This window comes from Triticum dicoccoides, chromosome 3A, assembly GCF_002162155.2.
Source record: "Triticum dicoccoides isolate Atlit2015 ecotype Zavitan chromosome 3A, WEW_v2.0, whole genome shotgun sequence".
Taxonomy (NCBI): domain Eukaryota; kingdom Viridiplantae; phylum Streptophyta; class Magnoliopsida; order Poales; family Poaceae; genus Triticum; species Triticum dicoccoides.
The window spans coordinates 16,037,179-16,051,377 of NC_041384.1; the positions used below are offsets into that span (position 1 = coordinate 16,037,179).

Sequence of the window (14,199 nt, forward strand, 5' to 3'; positions counted from 1 at the left end):
CAACCAGCTAAACGACACTCCGCACCCGCTAGGCGAAATGCCGGGTAGCTGGAAGCCCAGGCAAGCGTCCTCCTCACAGACGGCCGAGCACTCACAGTCGGTTAAGCGGCCCTCCTCATGACCGGCTCTCCACACGACTGTTAATGTGTAGGACCGATACTCTTAGTTCACAAAAGCTACAAATAAACTCTATGCACTTGCACAACATCAGCCATTAATGTGACCCCACATATACTAAGTTTCCTAGTAGTGTATAGGACTCATTCTAGTCACCGTATAAATATTATTCTTAATAGCAACAACACACTACATGTCTTTTCAGTTCCTGTCACTGCGCTAGTTTACCTGCAAGGTTGAGCCCAGCTAATGCACAACTCTTTCCACTACTAGCTACCGATCTAAACTGGACAAGAGTAAACAAGCAAGCGGAGAGAAATACACATATATGTATCAACCATAAAATCATCAAAAATATTTGAACATAAATAAATAACTCATCACATGAACAAAATCATAGCTAAATAATACTTTAGATTAACCATAATAATGTAGGGCAGCTCATATGGCTATTGTATTGAACACCAAAGTGGAGAGATTACATCTTGGTTACTGCCATGAACCCATAATTCAGGGGTTAGACTACTCACCACTCATCTTCGAGTGCGAGAATCGATGTCGCTGAAGATCAAGACGAATTTTGCCCCTCCGACAGAGTACTAGATCAGGGTTGAAAATGAAGATCGCCTCAGATCGTGAGGTAGCGGCCGTGAAAAAATGCACGATAAACTAAGGAAGGGCTTTCAGGGTATATATAGCCAATGGGCACCAGAGCCACCTTGGTGGGAAGCACCATAGGCCCTAGGCGCCCCACCAAGGCTCCTCTGTCCTATGAACGCCTATGCCCTATGGGCCCCTCCATGCAAAGGGCCCAGGTGCCCTGGTCTTCTTCCGGCACAAAAACACCTTCTTCTTTTTTTATTTTTCTGGTGACTTTTGCTATGGTGATTTCCTGAGATCACAAAAATAGGAGGAAAAAATTGGCGCCCATCACTGAATTAATAGGCTTGTCCCTCAAAAGGATTTAAAATATTGCAAACTTCCAGGATAATAGGCATGAAACATACAAAAACTATAGATATGTTGGAGATGTGTCGCTGACTAACTTTTATACTCCATTCCATACGATGTGTATACTGGAATTACACTTGAAACGTAGTTAGTCATCTGATCATAATGCCATTAACACCAAAACCATCATTAGAGGCTAGGTGTTCTTTCACCATCGATTTCTAGTAGTAGTAGGTTATCCAATAAACGGTAGTATGCCTATGTCAATTGGATGTCAAGCCAGGAATAGGTGTCATCCTTTGCGAACTCCTGCTCCTCCTGGTTTAACTTTCATTTCCCCATTAAATAATCATTGCCTATGTTTTATCCTGCCTAGATCTTTTCACACATATTCTGATTTGGGTTATGTCGGCGGTTCATGTTCTGATATGGAGGTCCTTCTATACTTGTCTCTCCTTAGGTTCAAATAAGCTTTCCCGCCACCTATTCTCCAGTATGTTATTTCTAGGATATTAGGTGAATCTAAGCCCCTATTGTAATGTTGGATGTATTTTCTACTCTCCAGTATTTTCTTTTTATGGGCTCTCACTTGTTTGTTGGTGTTGTCATCTGGCGATGGAGTCAAAAGCACTCCACTGTTAATCAATAAAGCAGACACATGTGCAAAAAAGAACAAAACTTGCACTTACAATTATGTTCCTCAATGTTTCTAGAACAACATGGACCTGCAATCGTCAACCTTTTATCGCACGCTTGTAGGTACTTAAAAGAGAAGACACTATGAATATATGGATAAACCAGCAATAATGAATTTGATTAAGAACACGACTTATATCTATACCATATATAAGTTTGGGGAGTGGTGACCCACAATCGAGTACATACAAGGAAGTACTCACAGCATATACAAAATAATCTTACCAGTGATATCTTAACATTAGTAATAGATGCAGCTGGTTAAGAACACAATAGATGCTTATAAAAGATATACAAGTACTCACAATTACTATCCTAACCATAATTGACCGATTACACTAATTACGGCAACTGCTAGATGTGGAAAGGATGGAGAGGAATAATCGAGTATTGCAGACATTTGCATTGCCTAAGCATAAAAAATACCATCTCCGTATCAAAATATAAGATTTTTTTAAGGCAAAACAATGATATAAGTAACACACATGCAGCTGGTTAGGGCACATTATGACAGTAATGTGCATATATCAAACCATTTTGGCTCGTTTATCATGAAGAGCATCGGCAAGGTACTTCGTTAATGCAGGGGGTCAATGAGGAAGGAAAGCATTTATTATAGTCTAGTTGGAACAGTGTGGAACTTTTCTTCTTGGACCTCTCCACTTCTCCTCTCTCTCTCTCTCTCTCCCCCATCTCCTGCTAGAAAGGTTTTCTTTCCCCAAAGTCCGGCCAGCCAGGATGCAGGGCGCCGCCGCCGAGGGGAGGAGCAGGGCTTCGCCGGACCAGGCCGACGAGGGGAGCGCCAAGAAGCCGCGCCTGGACATGCCCGACGCCCGCGTGAAGCAAGAGCTCGTCGCCGGAGGAGGGGAAGGGAGCCCCATCGTCGCGGCGGCGGCGGCGGCGCCGTACAGCCTGAGAGAGGAGCTCGCCGTGAGGATCGACAAGCGCCTGCTCCACTGCCACCTCTGCACCCTCCCCTTCAAGCCCCCCGTCTTCCAGGTTCCGCTCTTTCTTTCCTCGATTGGCGCTGGTGAAAGCTCGATTCTTTCCTTCCTCAAGATTCGGTTTGTGCTCCTCTCCTGCTGCTGCAGTGCAAAGCCGGGCACCTGGCCTGCGGCGTCTGCGTCGCCCAGCTGCCCTGCGGCCAGTGCAAGGCGTGCGTCGACGGGGGCGGCTTCTTCGACCCCTGCCCCGCGCTCGACGCCGTCGTCTCCTCCACCCGGATCGAGTGCCCCAACCCCGGCTGCACCAGGTACGTCACCTACCACGAGGTCGCCGACCACCAGACCGCGTGCCCGCACGCGCCCTGCCGCTGCACGGAGCCCGGCTGCGGCTACGTCGGCGCGCCGCAGGCGCTCGCCGGCCACCTCCACACCGTCCACTCGGTGCCGGTGCGCGCCCTGCAGTACGGCAAGGCCAGCCAGCTCCGGCTCCCGGTCTCAACGCCGCGGCTCGTGCTCCTCGGCGACGACGACAACCGCGTGTTCCTCCTCACCGTGGGCGCGCTCGGCGCCGGCGTGACCGCCGTGTCCGTGGTCTGCGCCAGGGCGAGCGCGGCGACGCGGCCCCGGTTCGCGTGCAAGATGTGGGTCAACCTGGTGGCGGCGAGCTGCGGCAAGGAGGACATGGTGCTGGTGGACATGCACATGAGGAGCAGCTCGTCGCCCGGCGCCGTGGTCGCCGCGGGCGAACCCACGTTCCTGGTGGTGCCGCCAATGTACCTGGTGCCAGCAGCAGCAGCAGGGGACGGGGATGGGGCTGCGTCCATGGAAGTGCCTCTGCACATCCGCATCGACAAGCTCTCCCCTTGGTCCGATGCATTGGTTTGATTAGGTCCAGCACTCCTGCGATGCACTCAAGGCAGTTCGTGGTTGCTTAGTATTTTGGTGTTCCAGCTTAAACTAAGTATTTGGGTCATGTTATAATTAGGGGATGCAGTTCATCTTTGATGGTAGTCCTACCTAGTAGTGAACTTTAATATCATTGTAGGGTACTTACCTAAATCGGAGGATATTATGCTTGGTGCTAATCCTGTGGTGAAATGCATCTTCTTCCGGTGTTATGTCATTCCAACTTGCAAGCATTTCATTTGCATCTGTTGCAATCTACTCCGTATCTCAACTTCTCAAGTCAAGAGTAGAGCTCAATCTCATGTCAAGAAATGTTATCCATGAGCAAGAAAGGAGGCCTTGTGTCAAAAAGAAAAATATCCCAACTCTTCTCTTTGTATGAATTTGAATATTCAACATGTTGATGCAGTGCAGTAATTCCCTCTCACCAACTCCGCATCGCCACCTTCAGAGGTCAGAGCCTCGGCTAGCAGCTCTTCCACAGGCCCGTTATGACATTCACGCTTCGGTTCAAAGCTAGCACTTGTCCCAGGAGTGACGGTATGGTAATCCTTCCCAGGATGTTGCATCTTCTCTCTCACCAGCTCCGCGTCGCCACCTTCAGAGGTCAGTGCCTCGGCTGGCAGCTCTTCCAGAGGCCCGTTCCGACATTCAGGCTTCAGTTCAAACCTAGGACTTGTCCTAGGAGTACCGGTGTGGTAGTTCTTCCTGGGACGCTTCACCTTCCCTCTTACCATCTTTGCATCGCCACCTTCAAAGGTCGGAGCCTTCAGAAAGGTAGAAGTCGGGCCTGCAGAAGGTCAATGTTAATTTTTTTTTTCTGGGAAGGGTGCTGTTAACTTCAAATAATAATAATTTGTTGCAATGTTTGCTTGATATGGACTGTTTGCAAGATAAACACACAACTGTACTGAGAAAGGGATAGAGGAATATACTGGGGAACGGCGCTGATGTGGGAGAGCGAGTACAGTTGTGCGATTCAGCCATATCAAGAGGTGCTTTTTCAGTAACCAAAGACGATGCTGTAGCTTCCAAACCATTTCCAGAGTCAGCAGCTTCTTGACTTCCTTCACTAACTGCAACAAACGCAGCCTGCACATCTTGGCTTCCTTCACGAGCTGCAACAAGCACAGCTTGCACATCTTGGCTTCCTTCACTAGCTGCAACAAGAGGTTCTTTTTCCGTAACCAAGGACGATGTGGTGGCTTCCAAAGCATGTCCGCAATCGGCAGCCTCTTGTCTTCCTTCACTAGCTGCAGCAAACACAGCCTGCACATCTTGCCTTCCTTCACTAGTTGCAACAAACGCAGCCTGCACATCTTGGATTCCTTCACCAGCTATGACATGCACAGTCTGCCTATCAAGCGACGCCGCCCGGTGCTGAGTTGCAATATGATCCTCCTGAACAGTCTCGTCATCGCTGCTGCTCAAGTCAATAATATCATGATCGCTCAGATCTATGAAATCTATTACAGTCATTTTGTGGCCTGAAATAGTAAAATTGCGTGACCAATGATTAATGAAGAATGGTGCAGGAATAAAAAGAAGCTGAAGCTATATCCATCCATCAGACATTTCACCCCTAAGGGAAAAGAAACAAGTAGCAAGGATAATAAAAATAACCAAAGTCACCTACCCTTTTTAAGAATCGAGATATTTGAACATTTATGTAGCTATTATAACATGACTGGCTCTTTAACTTGGAGCACCGGCCATGAACTCTCTTTTTTAGTATATGTGGTAAAAAAACAATGAATGTACTATCGAAGACAAATGCAGTAAGATTATTTTCATATAACCCGTCATATATATTTTAATGTGCAAATTCAAATAACTCTGAATCCAGAGCTCTAGCGGTTGCTTTGATTCCTACATATCCATTTAGTATATCTTGATTGAAAATGAAGCTATCATTTCCTTCTGTATATTGCTAAATGAATAGATTTCACAAGAGGTCGAGAAGCTCGAGTAGTAGTAAGAATTAGAGTTCTTCCTCAATTATGGAATTTTTTCACATAGCTCGGGTCAATTAGCATCTCCATGTGTTGAGTTAAAAAGTAACGGCGACGTTGCTAAAAATCGAACAAAAATGGCTTTACCGGATCCAAGTGTGACCAAACTGTCGCCTTCTTGATCGTATCGACTAGAATGAGGATATTTGTGAATCTTGAGACCTGAATTTGATATAACCTTTAGGATAGCAAGAACTGGAGCTGTTGTAAATAGTACAAGCGCTTGAAGTTGTAATGAGTGTTAATGGAAAAAACTCATTGTAATGCAAAATAATAAGAACAGAGAAAAAATAACATTGCATCCTACAGAAAAAGATCATTGGATGATATTATCTAGGTTCACAGTTTTGAGACATAGGAAAGGATAATGTTTGTACAAGTCTTCATTAACAAGAATAATGGGTCGAAAATTTTCAAACAACATTTGTTTCACCAGCAATGAATAATGACAAGGCATGTGTAAGGCAAGACCAGACTACCTTCAGCTCAAATTTTATCCTTGCAATAACTTGAAGGCCAAGGTTCGTAGCTTTCACCCCATTGACTAGTGCAATTGCAGCAGCACCATCACTGTACAGTGCTGGAAGATAAGAAAGGCACTGCAGTTACACTTTAATGTAACATCGCTTCGCGTAATTCATCTTAACCGTGCATAAAAGAATAAAATTTGAGCTCTGAAATAATCTAGCTCTTCAGTACTCTTTGAAGATGACACAGAACAGACCGATGATTTATACTACTGAATATATACAACATTGTTTGGCTGAAGGTAGACTGATCATGTAAAAATAAATCTACAATGCTAGACCAAGCAGTATCATAAATCTGAATGAAATTGTTGAATTAAGAAATACTGAATAGAGGTACTTCAATCAGATAGCTCAATTCTACTAGCTGAATATTTTTATTAAGGATTATGGTACCATACTGGAAAATTGCTGTTTAAACTATTTTGCAAGATTACCATCTAAGTAAATATCCATATAAAGATAGTAAAATAAGTAGCAAGGGTATGAAAATTGCAAACCTTGCAGTAGAAGAAGTGCCAGCAGTTACAGGCCCATTCTTCTTAAACGCTGTCCCAAGTTTCCTCAGTTTCACTGGATCAATCTGCACACGTAGATGACCAGAGAAACCATGAAGAAGCAGTATGGAAAAAAGGTATGCTGATGGTTATGTATTTGCTTTGTCTTGATGTGTTATTCTTCTGTGTACCACAAAATTATATTGAATCAGTAAGTCAAAACCAGACCATGTTAGTTTATCAATAAAAAGTGAAACCATGCGCAGACGACATTGAAGAAATTCATTCCGTTACACATATTCCACAAATTTAGCAACCCGTAAGTTCAACACTACTATAAGCTGACTACTGGATTTTCAACTTATCCCTCTTTAAAGAATGGGGATACTAATATCATATCAACGAAACAACTATCTTTCCTTACTGCTATTTTCGCCTTTGCATTGAGAGCCTCTCCGACTTAAAGCACCGGCCATGATGAACTCTCTTCACTTAATACACGTGGTAAAATATTAAACGGTGGAATTACTGTTAATGATAAATGCATTAACATTACTTCCATGCATCCAATCACAAACATCCCATGTATTTTAGCGTGCGAATTTGAAGAACCCCGATTGTAAAAATCTAGAATTTTCTGCAAGATTTGTTCACAGCAGTTCGTCAATCGAAGTTGAAGACGTGCCTGGTTGGCACAGAAAACGTTGATGATTGCAATTTAGGAGAGCAGCAGGTTCGTTCGCCGCTAAACCTCAATTTTTTCTGTGCCCTCGGCCAAGTACTTTGGCTGAAAGGTGTGCTTAGCATAAACAAATCATACTCCTACAGTTAACTAGTACCACCACCAATGTCAGGAGATCTCTGTTTTACTGTTCAACGTACTAATAGCTGACTTGGGTGGGATCAGTGAGCTCTCGAACGCTACGAGGAAAGAGTTCGCAAATCGCAAAGAGGCCATCTGAAAAGAAGAAATCTGGAAGAGAAAGGCGCAGGCGGAGGCAGCAGACCTTGGTTCCTCTGCTTCCCCATCTCACCCCACCTTCAGGCTACTTCCTTGCTCGCTTCGCCCCCCTCCCCTCCGCTTGGCCTCCAACAAAACGGCCGGGAATCAAAGCGCGATCGGTGCTCTGCAAGGAAACCAGCAGAGATCGTTGAGCGGCGGCGAGCAAGAACCAGCTTAAAATCAGCTCCAAGAAAAGAAAGACGGGGGTTCCTCACCCGCGGGACGGATCGAGCGGAGGCCTTCGCTCCGCGCCCACGGCAGCGCGGTCCACCGGAGGAGGAGGAGGGGGAGGAGGAAGGGGATGCCGGACGGCGAGCTGATCTGGTGGGGTGGGGGATGCTCTCCGAGGGAGCCACGGGAGGATGATCACGTGGGGGGTTCCTGCGCCGTGGGACCCACCGAGATCAGTGGGCAGGCACAACAAAAAGAACATGTACGTACAACAGTCCAACTCCTTTCTTGACCATGTTTACTATGCTTAAACTATCTACAACTAAGATAAAATGCAAGATATAACTAATGTACTTAGAAAAGATAAAGTTACAAGTTAGGTACTATTATATATTACTTCCCCTAAAGAAATATAAGAGTGTTTAGATCACTCCTCCTATATTCCTTTACAGAGGAAGTAGTTTGTAAAAAAATAAGTTAGAAAGTTTTTTTTTGCGGGGAAAAATGGAATTCATTAATTAAGTGGCAGGGCAGTGGTGGAATTTTCCCTAGGCAATCGGTAACATAACATACCCGGTACACGAACTTGTTACAATTGTTATGCGGTAGAGGCATGTACTTACATGCTGCAAAATAATGGACTCACATGTACTTATAATTGTTCTCTTAGCAAGTATCCACAAACACTAAGATTTATTCAGGTAAAACATTAACTATGGCCCTAACTTCCTCTAGGGTTCCTTTCGAATCGCATATGTTGTAATTCACAAACTCAGGGAACGGCTTTTGTCGCTCCGGCCTACCATACTAAGCTTACCATAACACATTGCTTACCCTAAAGTGTGATTCAATATAGTGTGCACCTCTATATTAACACCCTAGTACAACACAATAACAATTCATACAATGCATACTAAGCATCCTACAACACCGGTATAATAGGACAAAAGAAAACTACTCAGACATGAACACAATGAAACAAATCATAGGCGAATTATTCATTGAATCAAACACCATGTCTTAGTAGAAGATTACAAGTTATTTTTTATAGTGGTGAGCCATTTGGTCCAAGGAAGATGGTGGTGGAAATGGTGGAGTCCCCAGGCAACCTTCCCACAGCAGTTGAAAGGGAGAGCGAAGGTCCCCTTTCGTTTGTTGGTTATGAGTTTTCTACTCTATAGATGGAGGCTGTGGTTCTACAATTTTGGCACCAAAGGGTGCCCCCGGGTGGAGAGTTAGGGTTTCCAACAATATATAGGTCAAGTCTTCCATGGTCAAATCCCGAACGTTCATAATTTATCAATCCCGAACGTTCATAATCTACCATGGTAAGCAAGTGATGATCTTTAAGAATTAGACTTGCATGGACAGATATGTAGTAACTCCAAATTTTACCGGACCTTGAAGTTTTTTCATACTTCGTTGAATTTCCATGAAGTTCCTACGCACATAAGGGAAAACAAGTAATTGTGCTTGTCTTGCAATTAGTAGTAGGTTAGTCCAAATACATATCAAAGTTTGCATAAAAAATAAGATAGTGGCATGAAACATACAAAAAAATATAGATACGTCGGAAACTTATCAAGGGCAAGATGTGGCAAGATGCTCACGTGTCGCAGAGGTGGTAGGCTGGATGGGATGGCAGGGTCGTGGGTTTGGGAGGGGGGGACTGCTGCCAAAAGCCGTGCTCCGGCTGAGGCTGGAGTCGTCGATGGCGGCGCCTACAGGCACCTTCCCTTGTTGAAGGCATTGATGTTGCGGCCCTCCCCTTCTTTTCCGAACATGCTTTGGGGGAAACCTTAGATCCGGTCTCCCTTGAACTCAAATAATATGTTAGCATGGATCCATGCATGCTGCTTGAGCACTTCTTCCTCAACCGAGGATATTATTATGCTTGTACAAGATTATCAGGGGATATTATTAAGCTAGCTAGCTACGGCTAGGCTAGGCTACCCCTACTCCTCGATCGTCCGGGCCGCTGCTACTGCTCCAGCAGCTTGTTCATCGTGGGGGTCTTCATCTCCCACGCGTGCAGGTTTGTGACCTTGATGTCCGACTCGCTGTTGTTGAAGACGAAGAGGTGCGCGTCGTCCCTGATGGCCTTCCTCGGGTAAACCCTCGTCAGGATGCACGTCTTTCCGCCGGCCCAGAAGCTCTCCACCACAGAATGGTCAATCTGAAATGAAGTTCGCCACATGCCTTAGACCCCTCTTGCAACGGTTTAATCCACTCCAGAGCATACACTGATCATGTGGTTACATATATACATATACCAATGTTCTGAGGGCGATCTTCTTGGTCTTGGCTATGTCGACGTTGACAAAGCCGGCGAAGGTCGGCCTGTAGACCTGTGACTCGTACGATGACCTACTTGATAGTGATCATTGGGAATTACTGTTGGATCTGGATGCATGGATAATCCAACATCGCAAGTTTTGTACCATGTAACGTGACTTGAGTGAGTTGTATCTTATATGTTATCTTGTTGGGTCATTACACATGAGGATGACGTAATTGGTGTCGTTGGTCTTGAACACCCTGAAGAAGACGGCTGTCCTCTCCTCGAGGTCGTTGGAGGCCAGCAGCCAGAGCCCAAACGGCCCAACGCAACCCTTGACGTGCGAGTTGAACTTCTTGCATAGCCCCTGTGCGTCGGTCCGCCACGCCAGGTCGAACTTCTCTGCTTTGTCCAGGTCCCTGATGGCGAACGCCGCCTCCACGTCTGACTGCACGGATTTGAAGCCGGTGATCTCGAAGTACTCGCCGCCCTTGACGGCATTGTTGCTGACATTTACGTGCTTTGAGCGCAGCGACTTGACCTCCTCCACTGGCCATTGGATCAGCTGTCTCCCGCTTCGCGATAGGAAGATCTTCCTTGGTATCGCCTGAGAAAATCAGCAACAACAATACGTCTCGATCTCAGGCTCTCAGCACGTACGGTGGAAAACATACTAGGAAAAGTAATTTTGTTCATGTGCAAGCGTAGCTAGTGACCTGGATGCCGGCCTAGCCCTTGTGGTGGTCGTCGGTAACGGTGTCAGACTCATTGGCCCAGCCCCAGAGAACACGTCGTTTCTTGGTCGGGTCGAAGAAGGACTTGGAGGCGTAGAAGTCACCATAGTCGTAGCGGAGGTCGTAGTCATTGTCCAGGAAGGCGTGGTCGGGGGTGTACCTCTCCTTGTCGTGGTCGTATGTGCCAATTGTGTAGTAATCGTATCGTGTCAGTTCTAGACTCACCTTGAGCACGTACTTGACCTCCTTGGCCACAACACGGTCGTGCAACTCCACGGTGTCCACACCACTCTGGTGGTTACGGCTGCCTCCGGCTACCGCCACAGGGAAGAAGTCAGGGCACTCCCACATTCCTGAGTCCCACGTGCAATGAGTGGCGCGCCTTGACCCACTTCTTGAAGTCTCGGCTCCGGTACAACACCGCGATCCCCCTCATGTTCTCCTTGGTGCCCACCACCAACCTCCAGTGTCTGCACATATATCAGGTACAACATATATTCTTTATGCATAATCAGAGCACAATATATAGTTTGGAGGGTGGGGGGGGGGGGGGGCACCGCCCCCCTCCCCAAGCTCTGAGCCAACTTGTGAAGAAAATTTATTCGGAGGATGAAAATAAAATGTACATACCCGTCGGGTCCGTACCACGCTGTCGTGGGATCACGGAAAGCGCTTGCGTTGATGCCGTGGTCGGGGCTGATGATTGGATTGTAATCGGGCTTGACCCACTGCCGGAGGTATGGGTCGGAGAGGTTGGCCGGGTACGCGACGTTCTGCACCTGGTTCTTGTGGGGGTCGATGCCGGTGTACATGATGACGGGGACGCCGTTGGGCAGCAGTGTGGCGGAGCCCGACCAGCAGCCGTTGACGTCGAAGGGCATGGTCGGGTAGATCGCAGGCTCCAGCGCCACCCAGTGAATGAGGTCGGTGGAGACGGAGTGCGCCCAGATGATGTTCCCCCACACGGCGCCCTTGGGGTTGTACTGGTAGAAGAGGTGGTACAGCCCTTTGTAGTACATTGGCCCTGCATGCATCCGCACGCACGTAAGATAGGTTTAGATACATGCAGCTGGGTCGCACAGTGCCATGCAAACAAATGTCCACACTAGTTAGTAAACTACTACTCGACGTACCATTGGGATCTGATTGGTTGTTGCGTCGTCATGGGAAGTAGGGTCAATGCCATGCAAACAAGAGGCGACCAGAAATGAGTAACAGAAAGAAGAAGATGATCCACAAACATGCAGAGGTGTAGATGGATCGAGAAAACAGTATTTACCATTGATCCAGTTCTTAGGGGGCTGGAAGTGGTAGCCGGTGCGCAGCTCCTGTGCAACCTCCTTGGTCTCCAGCGACTGGAGCTCCGGATAGATGACATGCGACGCGTGCACCGCCGTCGACGCCGTCCAGCACAACAGCGACACAACGGATAGCGCCGCCGCTGCCGGCCCCATTTCCTCTCCTTTCAGCAGTCAGCACGCAACCCTAGCTCGAGAGAGAGATGAGTGAGTGAGTGAGCAATGCGGTGTGTGTTTATAGCCGAGTTTGGATAAGCAGTACACATGGGATGGACTGAGGACTGAGGTCCTAGGATTCCACGTGGTGGCCGTGCTGTGTTGACAGTCAAAGACTTGGATAAGACCGCACGCATGGAATGGAGTCCTAGTATTCCACAGGGTCAGGGTGGACCGCCCGCGCGCATGGATAGGCCACCAGCTCTCCTCTCCTATATAGCTAGATGGTCCACGGCGAGCGTCGCCGGCCGCCGCCGCGCGCGCCGCGGCGTGCTGCTGCTTTGGATACGGCGACCGCGTAGCCGCCGTAGGTGGATATATAGGTGCACGATGTATATAATGGGTTAACTTAACTCCGCACGTGCCCCTCCGTTTAATAAATGTAAATTCCGTACGTGTAGTGTAATAGCTTCGAACTTGATTGAGAGGGTGTTTGGATCCAAGGAACTTATTTTAGAGGGTGCTTGGATATGTTTTAGTCTCATGACTAAAAGTAGTGGGACTAAAACATGCTAGCCTCACCCATGCTTGGATTCAAATACTAAAAAGGCTAAAATCAAGTTAATGAGCATTTATTATCCTTCAAACCCTTCAATCTAGAACTCGCCTGTGTTAAAGGAGAGGAGTTAAATGAGTAGAGAGAGGACTAATCCACATTTTAGCAGGGGTACCCCTGACTAAAATTTTTTAGTCTCAAGACAAGATTTAGCCCCTCTTTAGTCAGGGTTGCTTGGAACTTTAGCCTCTTAGTTTGACTAAAAATAGTCTCTTTAAGAGGCTAAAGTTCCAAGCAACCCTGACTAAAGAGGGGTTAAAACTAGGGAGATTTTACGGTGCATTATAATACACCAGAGCACATGTATTATATGACCGATCTAACGGATGAGAATAATTGGGCCTTTTTAAGCCCAAGGGTATTTTCGACCTAATTTTTTTAACCTTTAATCGGCCCAATTTGGTCCAGGGGTATTATCGTCCTAAATTTTTCGATTAAATTAAGTGCATTAATAAAGCACTTCATTATAGAGGTCCCATCATCGTGCGTACTCTTTTGAATTTCGGTTCGAGCGGTTCGTCCTCTCTCCTCCTCTCGAGCCCTAACCTCGGGCGCCCTCGATCGCCGCCGATCGCCTCCGGCGCCCTCGATCGCCGCCGATCGCACTCGCCGTGTCTACCCCTCCTGCTCCTACTCCCCCTCACTCCCTCCATCGCAAGTCACCCCAGTCGGGTCGCGGCGCCAGATCCTTCCCCGAGCGGACGCCACCTTCCCCGACCCGAGAGGCCACATCATCCTCATCGCCGTGCATCAACTTTTTCACGCCGGATCTTCGCTGTAAGTGCCTACCCATCTCAAATCTTTTCTGGTCCCTTCTGCATATAGAACCAATAGGGGTCGGATTTGATTCGGGTTTAGGATATGTCATGTGAGGTTTAGGGTTTATCGTTTCAGAAAGTTGTGAGGAGATTTCGGTCGGATTTGGTTAGGGTTTAGGATATGTCATCTGAGGATTAGGGTTTATCTTTTCAGAAAGCTGTGATGAGATTACGATTGAAAGGAAGTGTAAGTCGGATGTAGCTACGACATATTGAAGGACTTAGTTAGGATTATGTGGCATGAGAAAGTTGTCAGCAGATTTGGATTCAAAGAAAGTTATTTTGGATTTACTTAGGAGGTACTTTTGAATTGAGTTTTGAGATATTTTGGATTTAGTTAGGAGATAGTTATTTTGTATGGAGTTTGGACTTATTTTGGATTTAGTTAGGAGATAATTTGGATTTAGTTAGGACATACTTTTGGATTTTGTTACGAGATAATTTGGATTTAGTTAGGATATAGTTTTGAATGGAG

The 14,199-nt window shown here is 46.7% G+C and overlaps 2 protein-coding genes and 1 pseudogene across 3 annotated transcripts; 1 reads left to right on the top strand and 2 right to left on the bottom strand.

The window, feature by feature from the left end:
* The first annotated feature begins 1,678 nt into the window (after window positions 1-1,678).
* Window positions 1,679-3,821, top strand: LOC119266721 (E3 ubiquitin-protein ligase SINA-like 10). Its single transcript, XM_037547985.1, has 2 exons — window positions 1,679-2,763; window positions 2,856-3,821. Exons 1-2 carry the CDS (start codon window positions 2,503-2,505, stop codon window positions 3,591-3,593), a joined length of 999 nt encoding a protein of 332 aa, XP_037403882.1. The 5' UTR covers window positions 1,679-2,502; the 3' UTR covers window positions 3,594-3,821.
* Window positions 3,822-3,886: 65 nt separating this feature from the next.
* LOC119266722 lies at window positions 3,887-8,031 on the bottom strand. 2 transcript variants are annotated; one of them, XM_037547986.1, is made up of 7 exons: window positions 7,869-8,031; window positions 7,658-7,777; window positions 6,654-6,736; window positions 6,106-6,206; window positions 5,714-5,788; window positions 4,550-5,101; window positions 3,887-4,404 (listed from the first exon to the last, which is right to left on the bottom strand). In XM_037547986.1, exons 6-7 carry the CDS (start codon window positions 5,091-5,093, stop codon window positions 4,007-4,009), a joined length of 942 nt encoding a protein of 313 aa, XP_037403883.1. In that variant the 5' UTR covers window positions 5,094-5,101; window positions 5,714-5,788; window positions 6,106-6,206; window positions 6,654-6,736; window positions 7,658-7,777; window positions 7,869-8,031; the 3' UTR covers window positions 3,887-4,006. The 2 variants fall into 2 exon arrangements, with proteins under 2 accessions (XP_037403883.1, XP_037403884.1); XM_037547987.1 differs by lacking the exon at window positions 6,106-6,206.
* Window positions 8,032-9,805: 1,774 nt separating this feature from the next.
* LOC119266720 lies at window positions 9,806-12,290 on the bottom strand (annotated as a pseudogene).
* Window positions 12,291-14,199: the final 1,909 nt, after the last annotated feature.

Bases quoted from the DNA above. Each gene is read 5' to 3' on its own strand.
- LOC119266722 (XM_037547987.1), bottom strand. From the start codon at position 5,093: ATGACTGTAATAGATTTCATAGATCTGAGCGATCATGATATTATTGAC. The intron at 4,405-4,549 runs GTATATTCCTCT...GACCTTCTGCAG, and splicing joins CACATCAGCGCCGTTCCCCA to GCCCGACTTCTACCTTTCTG.
- LOC119266721 (XM_037547985.1), top strand. From the start codon at position 2,503: ATGCAGGGCGCCGCCGCCGAGGGGAGGAGCAGGGCTTCGCCGGACCAG. The intron at 2,764-2,855 runs GTTCCGCTCTTT...CTGCTGCTGCAG, and splicing joins TCAAGCCCCCCGTCTTCCAG to TGCAAAGCCGGGCACCTGGC.